The sequence below is a fragment of the Saccoglossus kowalevskii genome, chromosome 3 (assembly GCF_978046115.1).
Source record: "Saccoglossus kowalevskii chromosome 3, keSacKowa6.1, whole genome shotgun sequence".
In the NCBI taxonomy this organism is placed as follows: domain Eukaryota; kingdom Metazoa; phylum Hemichordata; class Enteropneusta; family Harrimaniidae; genus Saccoglossus; species Saccoglossus kowalevskii.
Window position 1 is genome coordinate 24119249 of NC_140643.1, and position 15586 is coordinate 24134834.

At 36.7% G+C, this 15586-nt stretch overlaps 1 protein-coding gene across 2 annotated transcripts in view; it reads right to left on the reverse strand.

Moving 5' to 3' along the window:
* Window positions 1-15586, reverse strand: part of LOC102808924 (NACHT domain- and WD repeat-containing protein 1-like) — a 46287-nt gene that overhangs the window by 4023 nt on the left and 26678 nt on the right. Inside the window, exons 1-19 of one of the 2 annotated variants that reach the window (XM_085496949.1) lie at window positions 10980-11270; window positions 8752-8948; window positions 8300-8361; window positions 7743-8033; window positions 7373-7458; window positions 6473-6589; window positions 5980-6095; window positions 5643-5860; window positions 5338-5484; window positions 4798-4911; window positions 4136-4332; window positions 3299-3441; window positions 2383-2485; window positions 1995-2100; window positions 1731-1837; window positions 1292-1622; window positions 784-1086; window positions 445-664; window positions 66-213 (exon numbers count right to left, since the gene is read on the reverse strand). In XM_085496949.1, the coding sequence (XP_085353075.1) occupies window positions 66-213; window positions 445-664; window positions 784-1086; window positions 1292-1622; window positions 1731-1837; window positions 1995-2100; window positions 2383-2485; window positions 3299-3441; window positions 4136-4332; window positions 4798-4911; window positions 5338-5484; window positions 5643-5860; window positions 5980-6095; window positions 6473-6589; window positions 7373-7458; window positions 7743-8033; window positions 8300-8361; window positions 8752-8909 (2967 nt within the window). In that variant the 5' untranslated portion in view covers window positions 8910-8948; window positions 10980-11270. Of the gene's footprint in view, window positions 1-65; window positions 214-444; window positions 665-783; window positions 1087-1291; window positions 1623-1730; window positions 1838-1994; window positions 2101-2382; window positions 2486-3298; window positions 3442-4135; window positions 4333-4797; window positions 4912-5337; window positions 5485-5642; window positions 5861-5979; window positions 6096-6472; window positions 6590-7372; window positions 7459-7742; window positions 8034-8299; window positions 8362-8751; window positions 8949-10979; window positions 11271-15586 lie in introns of those variants that run through there. The other variant, XM_085496948.1, reaches the window with a different exon arrangement.

The following is a 15586-nucleotide window of genomic DNA, read 5'->3' on the forward strand; positions in this document are numbered from 1 at the left end:
ATAATTAATGTCTGTGTTGTTATTGAACATAATGTATATGATGACAAAATATGATAGTAGCCTACCGCAGACATACGAGCAAGTAATTGGCCTGGCAACTGAGACGGGCCCAGTAGCAAGCCTTCCTCTGAAAGTTGTAAGGTCTCTTTTATATTTGTGATATCCTCATCTGTAAATGTTTCCACGGCACCATTAAAATCGTCTAGAACATCCCTGGTGAAAGAACATTAAATCATGTTATTAGAATAATGAATAAAGAACAAGATGTTAATATAGGCCAATTGCAATCGTCAATAACTGTATATATTCATAGGGAATAATTTACAACTAATAATTTATTACTAAATATACAAAAGCGGTCGCAGGGATGTTTATATGAGGAGGGGTTATATATACCTCCTGTGCTGCTCATGAAGCATTTAATTCAAACTCAATTTGTTTTACCTGAGTTTTGTTGCTGACAACTTCGCCGATAACCAATTCATGTTGCATAGTACTTCTTTCTTCAATGACGTTAAGTTATTACTCTCTATCAGATGCAAAGGCAACTCATTCAATTTACGGAGATTAAAACTTGTCTCTGTAAACGACAGTGGTTGAGCTGCGACGTGTCGATCTGCCTCTTCTTCCTGTCCTTGTTTATTGGTGTACTTCTTTTTAACTCCTATAAAACAAATTACATACATAAAAGATTATATCGCAATATTATTTGTTTGTTTGTGTGTTTTTTTATTGCCGTTCCTTTATTTTTTCACATGCATATAATAAAAGAGGAGTTCTCACCATTGGCCCATTTTCCAATAAAGAAGTCAGCCAGTCCAGAGTGTATGGTTTTCTTCTGTGCATTGTTATTCAAATACCGCTGCTTTGCTGCTTCGATGAATTGCCGGTGATACCAATATATAACACGTGAACCATCTGCCCCTCTTTCCACAAGGTACGACGAGAGATGTGAACGCAATCGTACCCATAACAACGGTGGTAGACGTCGGACTGGTGGTGTCCAGTACTGGTAGACTTCTTTCAATACGTCATCATCGCAAGAAAGTATATCTTCTATTTCGATTTCAGATAAGCCACTACGAGCTGGTTGGAAATAAAAGTTTTACGTTATTTGGTGTCTGTATGTTGCACTACAGTGGCGGTTTTTTGGGCGCCTTCTCTGAGCCAGTGGTTATACATGCACATATATTCCATAATGCAATGCGGCAATGGCGTCATTGTAAGGTGCTTCTCCTCTGACTGTCTGAACATCCTGTGACACTGCATGCGCCGTGTGACTGGTTCTTACCTGCTGTTATATACCCTAATGCACGTGTCACGAGTACCAAACCACGTTCTTTCTCAATTCGTTCGAACAATGAATTGATTACGCCACGGACACTCTTCTCCAGCTGGGTTTCGTTCATTGGAGTGTACGAGCGCCATCTACATGACTCATCAAAACTCAGTTTAAGATACAAGGGTAGAGGGCAGTTGCGGAATGCGGTAATTACACAGTCCATTTGTTCTTGTAACAGTGTACGATTGCACGACTTCAGCCAACCTTGGAGAATATATTGCATTTCATTTTGGCGTAATTGTGGTACTGGCACGAACAGCCCATCCTCCTTGATGATTGCCTGCGAATAACAAAATTACTCCCTCTAATTATCACATCCGGGAAGAAAAACTCATTTGATGAACTCCAACGCCTTGAGTTTCGGTGTTAAGATTGAATAATGCGTTACCTGTAATAACGGGAAACAGGTATGTTCATCCTCTGGTAAAGTGGAAACTATCAATTTCACATTTGGTGGCAGCTGTCTTGGTAGCCAAGTGAGTTGTCTTGCACCATCTACAAATTGATATTGACATACAAAAAAATGTAAGTAGTAGGAAATATTGTGAAATATCTCGATCGAGCTCAGTGAGATCAGTGATAAAGATACCATGTACAAATAACTGGGCCAATGAGTATTTTGTGATTGTCATTTCACTTGAACTTCACTTACCATGTGGATTCAGCTGGTCCAGTGAATCCAGAAAGATAACAATTTTCTGATCATCTTTCGTCAGAGTAAGACATCTTTGAAAAAAATCTTTCAACTCCTTCGTACTCTAAAATCGAAGACATATTTTGTTTATAATTGACGAAATGTAATTTATTTATTTTTACTTTTTCTTACATGTGTAAGTGAGTGGTTATTATAGTTTTATTCACTGGTCATATTATGATTTGTTTTCTTTTACGGCTCTGATATACTTTACATAAACAAATACTGCTGTTTAATATTCACAAAGAGCATGTTCCTAAATACTACTCCATTGTTATTTAATTTATAAGGTGTCTATTTGTCCGAATATAAAACAAGGATGTTGGCTATGTGAAAAAAAAATTACCTCAGGAATCTGGGCATCCTCTCCGCATACTTTACAAATCTGCTGACATAAACTAGTCAGCAATCGATATATCATGGTACTGTCTGGAGTAGTTCCCAGGAACCTGAATAATTGTAAACATGGTTTATATGAGCATGAGAAGTAGTATATATATGAATAAGAAGTAGTATATATGAACATGAAGTAGTATATATAAGAATATGAAGTACTATATATAAGCATGAAGTAGTATATGAACATGAAGTAGTATATATATGAACGTGAAGTAGTATATATGAACGTAAAGTAGTATATATATGAATATGAAGTAGTATATATGAACATGAAGTAGTATATATATATGAATATGAAGTAGTATATATATATGAACGTGAAGTGGTATTTATGAACATGAAGTAGTATATATATGAATATGAAGTAGTATATATATGAACGTGAAGTAGTATATATGTGAATATGAAGTAGTATGTATGAGCATGAAGTAGTATATATATGAATATGAAGTAGTATGTATGAGCATGAAGTAGTATATATGAACGCGAAGTAGTATATATGAACATGAAGTATATATGAACGTGAAGTAGTGTATATATGAATATAAAGTAGTATATATGAACATGAAGTAGTATATATATATGAATATAGTAGTATATATGAGCATGAAGTAGTATATATGAACGTGAAGTAGTATATATGAGCATGGAGTAGTATATATGAACATGAAGTAGTATATATGAACGTGAAGTAGTATATATGTACATGAAGTAGTAATATATGAACATGAACTATGTGTGACTATTCGATGCCTTTTTTTTTAATTGCAAATTAAGTTTGTTAATGAGTTTTAGTTCAGTGTCATTTAATTTAGATTCGCACTTGATTCCACTTGGTTGCCAACTTGCCGTGTGTAATTTACCTCAATACGACGTTACATTTGCCGCCCAACCATTGACGTGTCTTCGTAGCTGCCATGGCTACTATGGACGTTTTACCGCAGCCTGAGGGTCCATATACAACCAAAGGTTGTCTGATTTCTCCACGAACATAATTCTCAATTCTCTGTCGAACAAAGGGTATTGATGATTAGTTAGATATTGCAGCATAGATTGTATGCAGTGTTCCACTCACTGTAGGATATTTGACAAACGTCTAGACACGATGCTAATGATGTTCTATGCATTAACAATTACCTATGTAAATGTCATAAGCGGCGGTGGTGGAGTGGGATACGAGAGAGTGGAACGTTAAAGTTATTGTCTGCATTGTCGTTGTTCACGGGAGTTTAATGTTGACATCTGCACTCCCAGTCCACGTGAAAAGTATGATTCGTTAGTTTTGGCGTTATTTCTTCCAAAAACTGGATCGTTTGTACGGGAATTAGGGCATAGACAGTCCAGTTCTTAAATCATCTTTTCTCGCAATGTAAAGTTACAGATTAGATGACCGTTAGTGGCCAACAAAAACACAAATAATAATTTAGTGTCCGGATACTGGCACAGCAATTATGTGAATGGACTTAAGTGGAGATGCAAACTTCGAAACGTGGCACACTGCCTACGCTGGACTTATTTGAGTCAATGTCCCATCTTGCATTATTATAGCGTTATTTTAAAATATTCTACATTTCAACTAACCAATGTTTTGTTAAGCCAGCGGATGTAGCATCCACCAATGGTACCAACTCCTTTCGATCACTACAGAAAACTCGCAATGACTAGTCTCCATGGTTGAAATGCCAAACTTACAAACTTACGTGTAGTGTATCCTGTCTACCATGGAAGACGGCACATTTCTGTTGACAGAACACAGCGTGCTGAATAACCTCTTCATACAGGCTGTCGTTCAGTTGATCGCGTTCTTCGATACCCTTCGTCACCATTCTCTGGATCTCTCTTTGGAAGGTATCGCATAGTAGTTCTATGCAGTCGGAATATTTCACAGGGTGCAATTCTAAAAACAATAACATGTAATGCATATATTATACATAAAATTAAGTACCATTACCGAGAATAAACAAATTTAAATATGTTGATTTATTGTGTTTACGTGTGTCCGTATATGCTGATAAGTGTAGTATTTATTGCCGGTGCTGTTGGTAGACTCTGTTCGGGTAATACAAGTCGGAATACCATGTGTCGTGTTCCTTGATTGGCTAATTTGATGATTGATTTGATTGGGGTTAGTCTTATGACAGACTTGCATACGGTCTCTTGTTTATTTTTTGTTTGTGTTTTAATAAAATAAAATATGGGAGTGTATAAATGTCGAAGGCCAAGTTATTTCTGGTAACCTGGTTTTAGCCATTTTCACACTCCCATGATATTTTATTTTATTGAAAAAACACGAAAAAATAAACACGAGACTGTATGCGGATCTAGTATTTGCATGATATTGGGATATATAATAATGACGTACTTCCGTCTTCCCAGGGTACACTGTACTCCACAATGTTGTCTTTAGGAAGGACAGTCGGGATATGATGTTCCTTCAACAGGCATAGTAGGTCCTGTGAAATTGTGTTTGGCGTTCCTGAAATGCAAACAAAGCAAGAATGAATTAGGGTGTCGTACATTTCAAATCATCAGACCATTCGCGGGATTACGTCTGAGTACTTCATCAAAAATTTTGCACATTCATTATATGTTTTATTTAGACATACAGAATCATTGCATAATTCCCATTTGCGGTAAGACAAGGACACCTTTAATGTTCTGCAAATTCGTTAAAGTGAAAAGCTCACGTTATGAAAATTAGTAAAATTAAATGCCAATAAAAATAAAATGATTTACAGTATATTAACGTATTTGAATGAACCATCAGTCGAGCCCGGGACCATGAATAGTATATTTATATCTACGGCAGTGTTTTGTCTTTGTAGAATATGGTTATCACTTTGGATACTTATCAGGTCATTTTGTTTCCATGGCGACTGCCAATACGTTATTTTGTACATACCTTTGCTGTCTAATTGATCCACAAAGTTTTTAGCAGACGGGTTCTTGTCATTGGCTGCAAGACCTTGGATTTCACGCTTGAACCACAGACAACTTGAAGAAACGTCTTGTGATTGGTGGAGACCGAATTCTATCTCTTTTTCTGTAACTGGAATAAACACGGAGACAAATATTATGAACATTCAGTAAATGAGAGTATCTGCGTCATGGTGGAGGAGTCAGTAAATGTATACACTGGAAATAAATGACAATTGCTTTAGCATACACAGAGAAATAGTACGTGTACTCGGTGCACACTCAACTTACTTGAGTTAATAAGCGAATGCGCCCTCACGGTGTCTTTGATACTCAGCAAAACTGCCTTTGTTGTAATTTCAAGTAATCTTTCATAGGTACGCCACCATTCGGATTTGGTCTTTTCGGCAAGCATTCTGTTGCCCTGGTGACCGAAATTAGAGATGATGGATGATATCGGCTGGAGAATGTACACTGGAGGGACGGCGTTGGTGTCCTGTTTATACCACCTATAACAAATACGATTAAGTAATAAATAAAATAAATCACAGGTAACAGTGACACGTGTCTTGGTTATAACGTCAACTAGAGCTAACATAAGAAAATGTAGCCGTTTGTGGTAACATACTGTTTCATCAACGTCCTGTCTTCTTCGCTGTCGACTGCTCCAATAATAGTCTCAAATTCGTTGCAATTGATATCCGACGGTAGAGGGCGTGTTCCATATTTATGAGAAAGGAGACTCTGTGCAGTAAACGAACAAAAATGTGGGTTGTATGAATTCCTGCATCTGTTAAATAAATACGGTGACCTCACTAAAATGGTAATCCAAATTGTCGATCTGAACATCAGATTACGACCAAAGCTCAGCCGAACACAGATGGCGCACTTCGCAAACCAAAGCACCTAATGTACTACAATAGTCACATAGAATAACATAAAAATCGTTCTCAATCAATTATAATGACATTTAGGAAATAATTACTTATAGTTCTTTTCTTTTGTTCAGTTGCATTTCAGACGTCGACGATTGTGAACAGGTGGGCTGTGTTTTGTTGAAGTGTTGGTTTAGTAGAACACATTTATTGTGTTGGAATATTGAAATGATAGTTGGAACTTACCACAAATTTGGGACCAGTAGATATTTGCTGACAGTTTCTGATTTCCTCCAGACATAGTTGCATAGTTGTGTGGTCATTAGCTGCTTCGTCTGTCACGCCCCACCTCATGTCTACTATCTGTGACACCGGGAATCAAATTAACATAAGATGCTATACTGTTGGAATCGATGGGATATACATTCATATAAATGTTCAGATCAAATATACTGGGGCGTATTTGAAGATATACTTCAATTCATGCTTAGAATTACAACTTATCATAAACTAGAAATGTACTTTTGCTCACGTACAATGTACAGTAGCAGTTGTTCGATTAATCGGTGATTTGTGTTATTTAAATCGCTAGTACGTACTATATATACAAAGCGCATGCGTCATGAATTACTGTTACGTATTAGCCATATAGGTGCGTCGTAAATTACTAGTATGTAATACTACCTCAAAGTGCATGCTTCATGAATTACAGGAACAAACTATTGATTCACGTTGCATGCATCATGATTTACTGTTACGAACTATTAATGAAAAACACGTGCACCATGACATACTGGTACGTACAACCAATTCAAAGTGCATGCGTTTTGAATTATTGGCACGTACTATTGATTCATAGTGCATGCGTCGCAAATCACTGATATGCACCAGTTTTTTTAAAGCGCTATGATTTACTGGTACGTGTTCAAGCACGTGCGTCGTGTATTACTGGTACGTACTATTAATATACGGCGTGTGCGTCATAATATACTAGTATATACTAATAATGCTTATTTGTGATGTGCACTATTTCATCAAATAAATACTTATTTGAGTTTTGCTGAAAACAGAGACATTTGTTTAATTTTCATTGGATCATACTTACATTCAGTTAGAATTTGATGTGAACACAGTATGTACACATACCTGAAACTCGTAACCGCGCTCTTGACAAAACCGCTTTAATTTCGGCACAGCACGAAACATGATACAATTTCTTTCCTCTGTTGTATCTGAAAGACAGTTTGGGGGGATTCATAACTTGATGGCAGTTGGGAGAGCGTATTGTTCATCGACTATTAAAGGGTGGTGGTCGTCGCGCAGCGCGTGTTCGAATTTCATGTAAACAAACAATGTATTTTACACGCGTTGTGTACGTCGCTATGATTCCCATAAAGAACAGGACGCGGCGTGACGACTACCGTCTTTTAAAGTCTATGTAAGGTACTGTATTATGTTCGGTACGTATTGAGAAATGCAACATCATCAAAGCTAGGTAATTTGAATGTGGTCTTACCTGTGAATGTTGAACTGAGAAAAATCCGAACTACTTTCGCTATATTGGGAATGTCGCCCTCGAAGTCGCCATTTAATATTTGCTCATAACGCTCAGTGAGGAATGTTTTCTTAGCATCGCCATCACGTGACCCAGTAGCCCCACGTGACTTGTGCAATATAGTCTCCATGCTGTGTATGTGATCTTTGAGCAGGGTTTGTAGTGTCGCTGTTTCTTTCGGTACGTCCGGTGTCGCAGTAGAGGGCGCCCTGGTTCCTACCGGTGGTAACCTCTCCGGTTTAATGCCCATACCTATTGTAACACATGAAAATATGAAGTTTAGGAATCGATTAACCTAATTGTTCCTTATAAGAATCCATTGCTTGGACAATCGTACGTACCATGGGATCACATGGGGGTCGCCTTTCTCCTTGGAAATTGGAGATTTTGAGATTCCAGGTTCATAACAGCAACCACATCCCAGGGCCCGGGCCCCCACTTACCACGTTTGTTACTAAACAGCTTCGTGATATACTGGCGCCGCTATCATTCCCAATTTACTGGGTTAAAATATTTACCTGCTCCTGTGAGAACGAAATCCAGCGGCATCGAATGGTGGTCTGTTCCCTGAATTCGATTCCTATAACAATACAGATAAAGTGGAAGGTTTAGTAATATCCCCATCGGAGATTTCACAGGAATGAGCTTCGCCGTAAAGAACATTCCTGCAAAAATCCCCACAAGCTTGTTCATTTGGGGCCCAGAAAATACGGACTGAATTTTGTAGGATCTGACAGATGAAGGTAAATTATTTCCAAAATTCGAAAATGGGTTCACAGCACATGGCGGGAAGGCTCGCGTGAGAGGCCTCCGTTAAAACTTCTGTGCGGTTATTTTTTTCAGAAGAAATTGTTAAATAATGGTTCATTTTTCGAATATTTCTGATGCCAAGCAAATTATAATAAAGTTGTTATTTCTTGTCGTTCAGCCGAATGACTTAATTACTCTAACTCTTCGATGATTAACTCACGCTCTGTCTGGTGTCCTGGTGTTTGTTCCCCTGTGTTCTTTCGTTTTTATGGTCTTCCTCGCTTTATTTACTATTTCAGTACAGCTTTCCTGTTCCGGTGGGAGCGCATAGAAAGGTCTCTGCGGCAGAACTTTCCTTTGCCGTCTGTTTGGATCCATGCTTGACAACAGTATTCCGATATATTTCTTAAATAAACTCTATAAACAAATAAGTATGATTATAAAATTATAAAACATACATAATACATGTATCAAAAAGTAAAAGTGCGTTTTACGTAAGCTGTAATATAGACTTCTTTCAATATGTTGAGGTGTAAAGTAAAGTACCGGAAAAATTAATGAAATATTGTAAAAATATAAGAAATATTGGATTCTTCACACAATGATATAGAACTCTAAGAAAATACATGTATAGACCGTGACCCCGAAAGAGACAATTTTTAAAATTGAACAGGCCCCATTCATTTGGATTGTAATTTTTAAAATGCAGTATGGACGAAAGCATACAGTCTGTTTCTGCAAACAGGATTATGATTTTTCAGCACGTACGACACGTATCGATAGGTAAAAAAATGAAAACTCTAATGCGCATGTGCAGTGATTGTTGTTTTATGTACCAAAAGATACTCAGACTCAGAATAATGTATTCAACACAGAGTATCAGACATCACGACAATACAGTATAGATGCATAATATTGGTCCTTGTTTTGTTGAGCATGTGAGACCAATCATATTTAGTTTTAGCCATGACGTCACATCCTGTCATATTGTCGTGCGTCATTAGGCGTTGGTGTATAACACTGGTGAATAATTATTATTTAACAATGTTTCAAACCACTAACCATGCAGAAACTTACCAAAACTGTATAAGAACCTCTCACCTGCCCACAGCCCTGAGCAAACCCCGCCCCAACAGGGGAATCCTGAAGTATTGCACTCGTGTTTTATGCGATTAAAATGACGTCTCTATCGTCTTTATACTATACCAATATCCATCATTTTATCATATTTAGTAATATTTAGTAATAATGAAATAGAATAATTTAAAATTGAAGAGTATTTATTTTTACTACGCAACCTGTACGAAATAACTAATGTAAAACCTACCAATCGTGGCTTTGAATTCTCGACATTTTGATTTTCAAATTCAGTATTAGTAGTCATATTACATTTTGATCTAAGGCACGCAGTTAGTTTAAAACGTTTACAAATGATGCTTCCCTTGTCGATGTTGTTGACATTGACAGTGGTACTAATATGTGACGGACGGTTTGTTGCTAAACCCCCCCCCCCCGGTGTTAGAATTATTTGGGTACATCAATAACCAAATTTGTTATTTCATAAATAATTGCCTTTATTAAACTTATCATTTTATTAATTTATACCCTATTTAGTACTGTGAATAAGTTAGTTGAAAATCATAATACGATTTCGGGGAATATTTTTATTTGAATTGTCTGAAATGCTATGTACATTTGTATGGTTCAAAAATATTGGCTTGTTATATTTATTTTAAATCGCTTTTCTTTTGGGTTACCTAATCTCGAAATATAACGCACTATTCTCTGTATTCTGTAGCTCCTTCACATGTACTTGACCCCGAGACTTATTAAAAATGACCTCGTATCGTGTCCGACATTGTGTCATTGATATGTAAATACGTCTAAACATCACATTTCATTTGTTACTCGCTGTCGTTGTTCCCAATCACGTTAATGAGCTGACATTACAATACAGTGAAACAGAACAGAGCGAAGAGAGGTATTATTAGTACAAAATGTCGCCAACAGCTTTATCGGCGTAAATATGTCGCGTTTTAACAATGTGACTACACGGTGCGCGATACAATTGTTGCGTTCAGCAGGTGGAACGAGTGGAACACAGTGAATGTAGCTCTCGGAACCGTCACGACCGCCACAGTGAGTGCCCGTAGCTAGGTGCCGCATACAGTCTTGTGCGTAGAGTAAATATATTTGTCGTGTACCACTGCGAACAAATACGGAAGTCTTGTTACTATTACTCTGACGCGCTCCGAAAAAGGCTACGATGGTAAATCCCCCGGCCAAATCCACCCTACTCAATTATTACAGAGTCATCGCACACGATTTACTGTATAAAAATTATATTACTAATAATACTGGTGTGCTGTTGTTGAAGTGGTTAGCCACATCCACGGCTAGTGGCGATACTGTAAACACTCGCCGAGATGTCTGTTGCGACGTACTCACCTGTTTACGAAGTACCTTACGGCATAGCAACCGGGAAACGTTATAAACTTGTTTGACGTTTCGACGATTCACGTCGAACTGAAGGCCACACAAACCCGAATGGCCGGCTCGTCGTTGCGAGGTTTCATTGAGACATATTGTGAATACAAGAACAGGTATGAAGTGAAATATCCGTACACGTAGGCGACTCCAAATAACAGGATCGAGTATACAATGGTGTCACTTTCCATAGACTTAATGGACAATTAAACAAGCAAACGAGTCGATACACGTCAACCCCCGGCGTCTCGGCAACATACTTGCCGTGGAACATTCCAACAGAATTTATACATTTTCTGCAATGAATCGATTGATTAATGCGAAAATTTCATTCAGTATAGAATTACTGGCGTCGTAAATACGATGGTCGGATGATTGATGCTCGGCTGGGGGCGGTAAATAACGAGCTCCGGACATCAACTGGTCACGTTTTTACGTTGATAAGAACGAGTTGTTTGTTCTGTAATATCTTGTTGTACGATATCAATATTTGATCAACAGTTATTCTCAACATTCAATAGACAACTCAATTAACACTTAGGGGACATACACAGAATATTAAAGATGCCACGTGAATATTTGTTTGTTCGATATTTATCGCTGGTTGATTATATTTTATTAGAAAAGTGTTTGTTTATACACAATGTAATAATAATTTGATGAAATACTGTAAAGACATTAATTATTCACTGGATTTTATTTACACAATGATGAATAATACTAGTACAGTATACAGGCAATATCGTACAAAGATATTAAGGCCAGACTTTTTTTATTCTTTGTTTCTCGAGTTTTTACAAGGCAATTTTTTTGAGGAGGGCGGACAAAATTAAAATTAATTTTTTTTTTCCATTAGATTTGTGTGAATCTCAAAGAATTGTAAGTGAGATCACTGATCGGAGAGAAGAATAGAAATAAAATTTTATTCCATGTATAACCTTGTTTCTCATCTGCGCGAGACTTCGGTACTTTGATCATGATACTCCCACGAAAATGCAACTTGGATTTGTTATGCGGCGGGCGGTAAAAAAAAATAAGAGAAAAATAATATTTATTAAGCAATTGTTTGCGCTTACAAGTCGCGAGAAATTACGCTGAAATAAAAATTTATTTTTATTATAATTTTCGGCTCTTGTTCATTCGGCGGGTCTGGCCTAAATGTATTTATATAAACGTTGAAACTTCGTGTTACATCTTAGAGGTTGACTCTGGAGCTTCGGATTCATTAAAACGTTTACATTATCCAATTAAAACGAATCCCTGAAACGGAATAGGCCTCAGATAACGGCGAGGTTGTTCACAGGGCGGGTACGGATAACCATGGAGGTAAAACTGTCTTTTACCTCAATGGGTTAACAGACTCGGGGTTATGGATTAAAAGCCCGGGGTGACAATACATCCGTAATGTTTAACGCTACCAATAATGCATTAAGCTTTCCCGGAGCCACAATTGTTGCCACTCAACATCCCAATTTAAAAGACCACAGTGCGTTTTTTTTTTTAATTCGATTCAAATAATACTTAGTCGGATAGTCAAGATTACGAGACCTGACGACTTGAGAAAGATTCAAGCCTGCCGATATTCGATATTTTATTAGCCTGAAAGCACCCTACTGAAATAATATAACATGCCTGGATTCCAAACAACCAAGTTGAAGCTGACTGTCTTGTTTTTATCTACAATGATTAGAGCGTATTATTCCGAGGAAGAAGCAAGATAAAAAAAAAAAACGCTGAGGGCGATCTACCGATTCATTTGCGTGGATATTTTCTTGGAGATCTGTTAACACAAAACGAAATACTAATACGACCAGCAGATAACAGACATTATCATATTAGGGGTATACCAGTAGAAACGGTTGGGGAGTAGCGGTTGCATAGTTCACAGGAAAAATATCAAATCACAGGAACAAATTCACGGAAGAATTCCTACAAGTATTAATAACAGAAAAAAAAAGTCTCTGCGCACCATGTCACGTAGTGAAAAAAATAATTCCAAAAGAAAATAAACTTGCAGAGCAGTATTGTCAGGTACAAGACAAGCTACGTAACTGTTTAACATTATTTTATCTTTCTCATAATTTGGTCATACATGGAAAATATCAATTTGATCGGCTAAGCAACAAACGCCCAAAATTTGAAATTTTCGTCAGAAATAAAAAAAATGGCGGGCAAACCATATGACTAATCGCAATTATTTAATTCCCCCACCCCGAGAAGCTATGGCCATAAATGCTACACACCAAATATCAAGTTGGTCGCTTAGAGCACTTCTGACAAATATTTTTGGCGAAAATCCAAGATGGCAGCGAAATCATACAGTTCAATGTGTTCAGTGGTTCTGAACACTTAGCTTTTTAAGTGATTTTTGCCATTTTTCGGAGAAAATACATTAAGAAAAAAAAGTCTAGTGATCGCAAACATTTTCATTCTTGAAATAGGTAGCCAGTATATCTATAATGCTACTCCAAAAAATCAGAATGCCTAGACTCTCAGAACAGGTAAAAAATGGCCCACATTTCAGTGCAAAAAACCAAATTGTATTTGATTCAAATAATTGGTTTTGTGAGCATCTTCATATTTGTCAATGTATACCAAGAATGACACCCCTACCACACTAGGATTCAAGTTGTGTAACTGCTGATCTGATTTCTCCTGAATCAAGTGAAATTTCAGTCCTACAGAATCAAATGAAGACAACACAATCAAGGCATTTCTAAATACACGGATAGCTATCATAACTCTGATAGAATGTCAGACATTTGTAAATAAAGATGTTCAAGTTGTGATACCACTAACACATACTTGACTTCAACACATTTACAATTAATCTACAGCCTCTTGAGATTGCGCTATTTTCTGGGTGAACAATTCTCATGAATAACGTGCATAATAATCATTAGACTGGCAAAGTCGGAACTTCTTTTTTTTTGTTTTAAAAAAAAAAATAATTGTTGGTTTAGTCCTATTAGCGTAAGTGCGAAAACTAAGATGACCGCTAATTCGCAGTCATGCTAGTTTTTGCGATAACGTAAAAAAGGCTACATTGACAATTAATTTACCCCAGACCATTCGTCCCGGTATAACACCGGGACGAATGGTCTGGGGTACAATTAATTATATTTTTTTGTAAAACAAAAAAGAAGTCCCGGCTTTGCCAGTCTAAATACTCGTGTGCATTACCTGTACCATTCATGAGCAGTAAAAGTTTTGACCAGAAACATCGCCCTCTAGTGTTACATCTCCACAAAGCCTCACACTAGGAGATGTTTGTATATCCACCAATATATGGCATACTTTATATGTATTTTCATATGTTGTTTGTTTGTTTGTATTCTACTTCCTCCCCACACCCTGAAGAGATGTATATTAGGTCAGGTTCTGCATTACATATACACCAAAACACAAAATAAAGAGATCAACAAGGAAAACTCAACACTTGGTTAGGTGCCAAAATACAACTTGTGTCACCTAGGTTTTTCAAATATACATACGTTGTAACTTCTAGAAGTCAAAAAGAAAGAGAAAATAAGAAGCCCTGAATCATTAAATGAACAAAAAACCACAGTAATGGAAAGTGTTGACATTTTGTAGCATTTGAATATTTTATTTAAGTATAACAAAAAATCATGCAACGATAATGACACATACTATTTATTGCTTTTTTTTTCCCCAAGCACATTAAGTTAAACACAATTTAATCCGATTTACCAGGACTTTTCATTCAGTTAAAATAACCAGTGAAGCAACTAATTTACATATATGACTAATTATCAGAGGTAACTTTAGCCATAAACGAAAAGATCAATTTTAATATTGGCATGACCTTATCATGATATATATATTATGACAAGAAACCTTAAATCCAATCAATGTCTTAAAATGTTAGTAAGATTCATAGCAAGTTTATGTAAAATAGAAAAAAGTAATAAACAGAAAGTTATGGACGTCTTTTGAATAATACTGCAAATGCATAATAGATTGCCATGCGATGAAGATGCCGTTGAAAATCAGACATGAAATTGCAAATTACAGTTATGCTAATGATTTTCGAATGAGATGGTTAGTACACTTTGTTAGTTTCCAGACATAAACTTTCATGAATTGCTGCAACCATGAACAAATTTGTCAGCAGTGAAAATATCAGGGTTCATTTGACAGGGAGTCGATGAATTTTGTGAATTAAATACTGATGTGCTCTCAAATAAAAAAATTACTGTAAGTAAAAACTTAATTTGAGAAGTTACAGATTATTGAAACATCCTTGCTTCTTCGTAGTTGGCAAGAGTTCAAACGTAAACGATTTTCTGCAGTTTTGTTCACAAAACTCGTATGGTTGCAATCGCAACATATCACTATACATGTAAGGCTAGAGTGCTACTCAATAGTGACAAGTAATCAAGTTAAAACAAGTCATTGCCAATGACAAGTCCCTGTCCAGTTTTATTGACTGTCAACATTAGTGCCAAATTATTATTTACACTCGCACATGGAGCCAGTTTATTTGTGCAATTCCTTCCTTTATTCAGCCATTATTCAGACATTCATAACTCATTTCGAGCATGAAA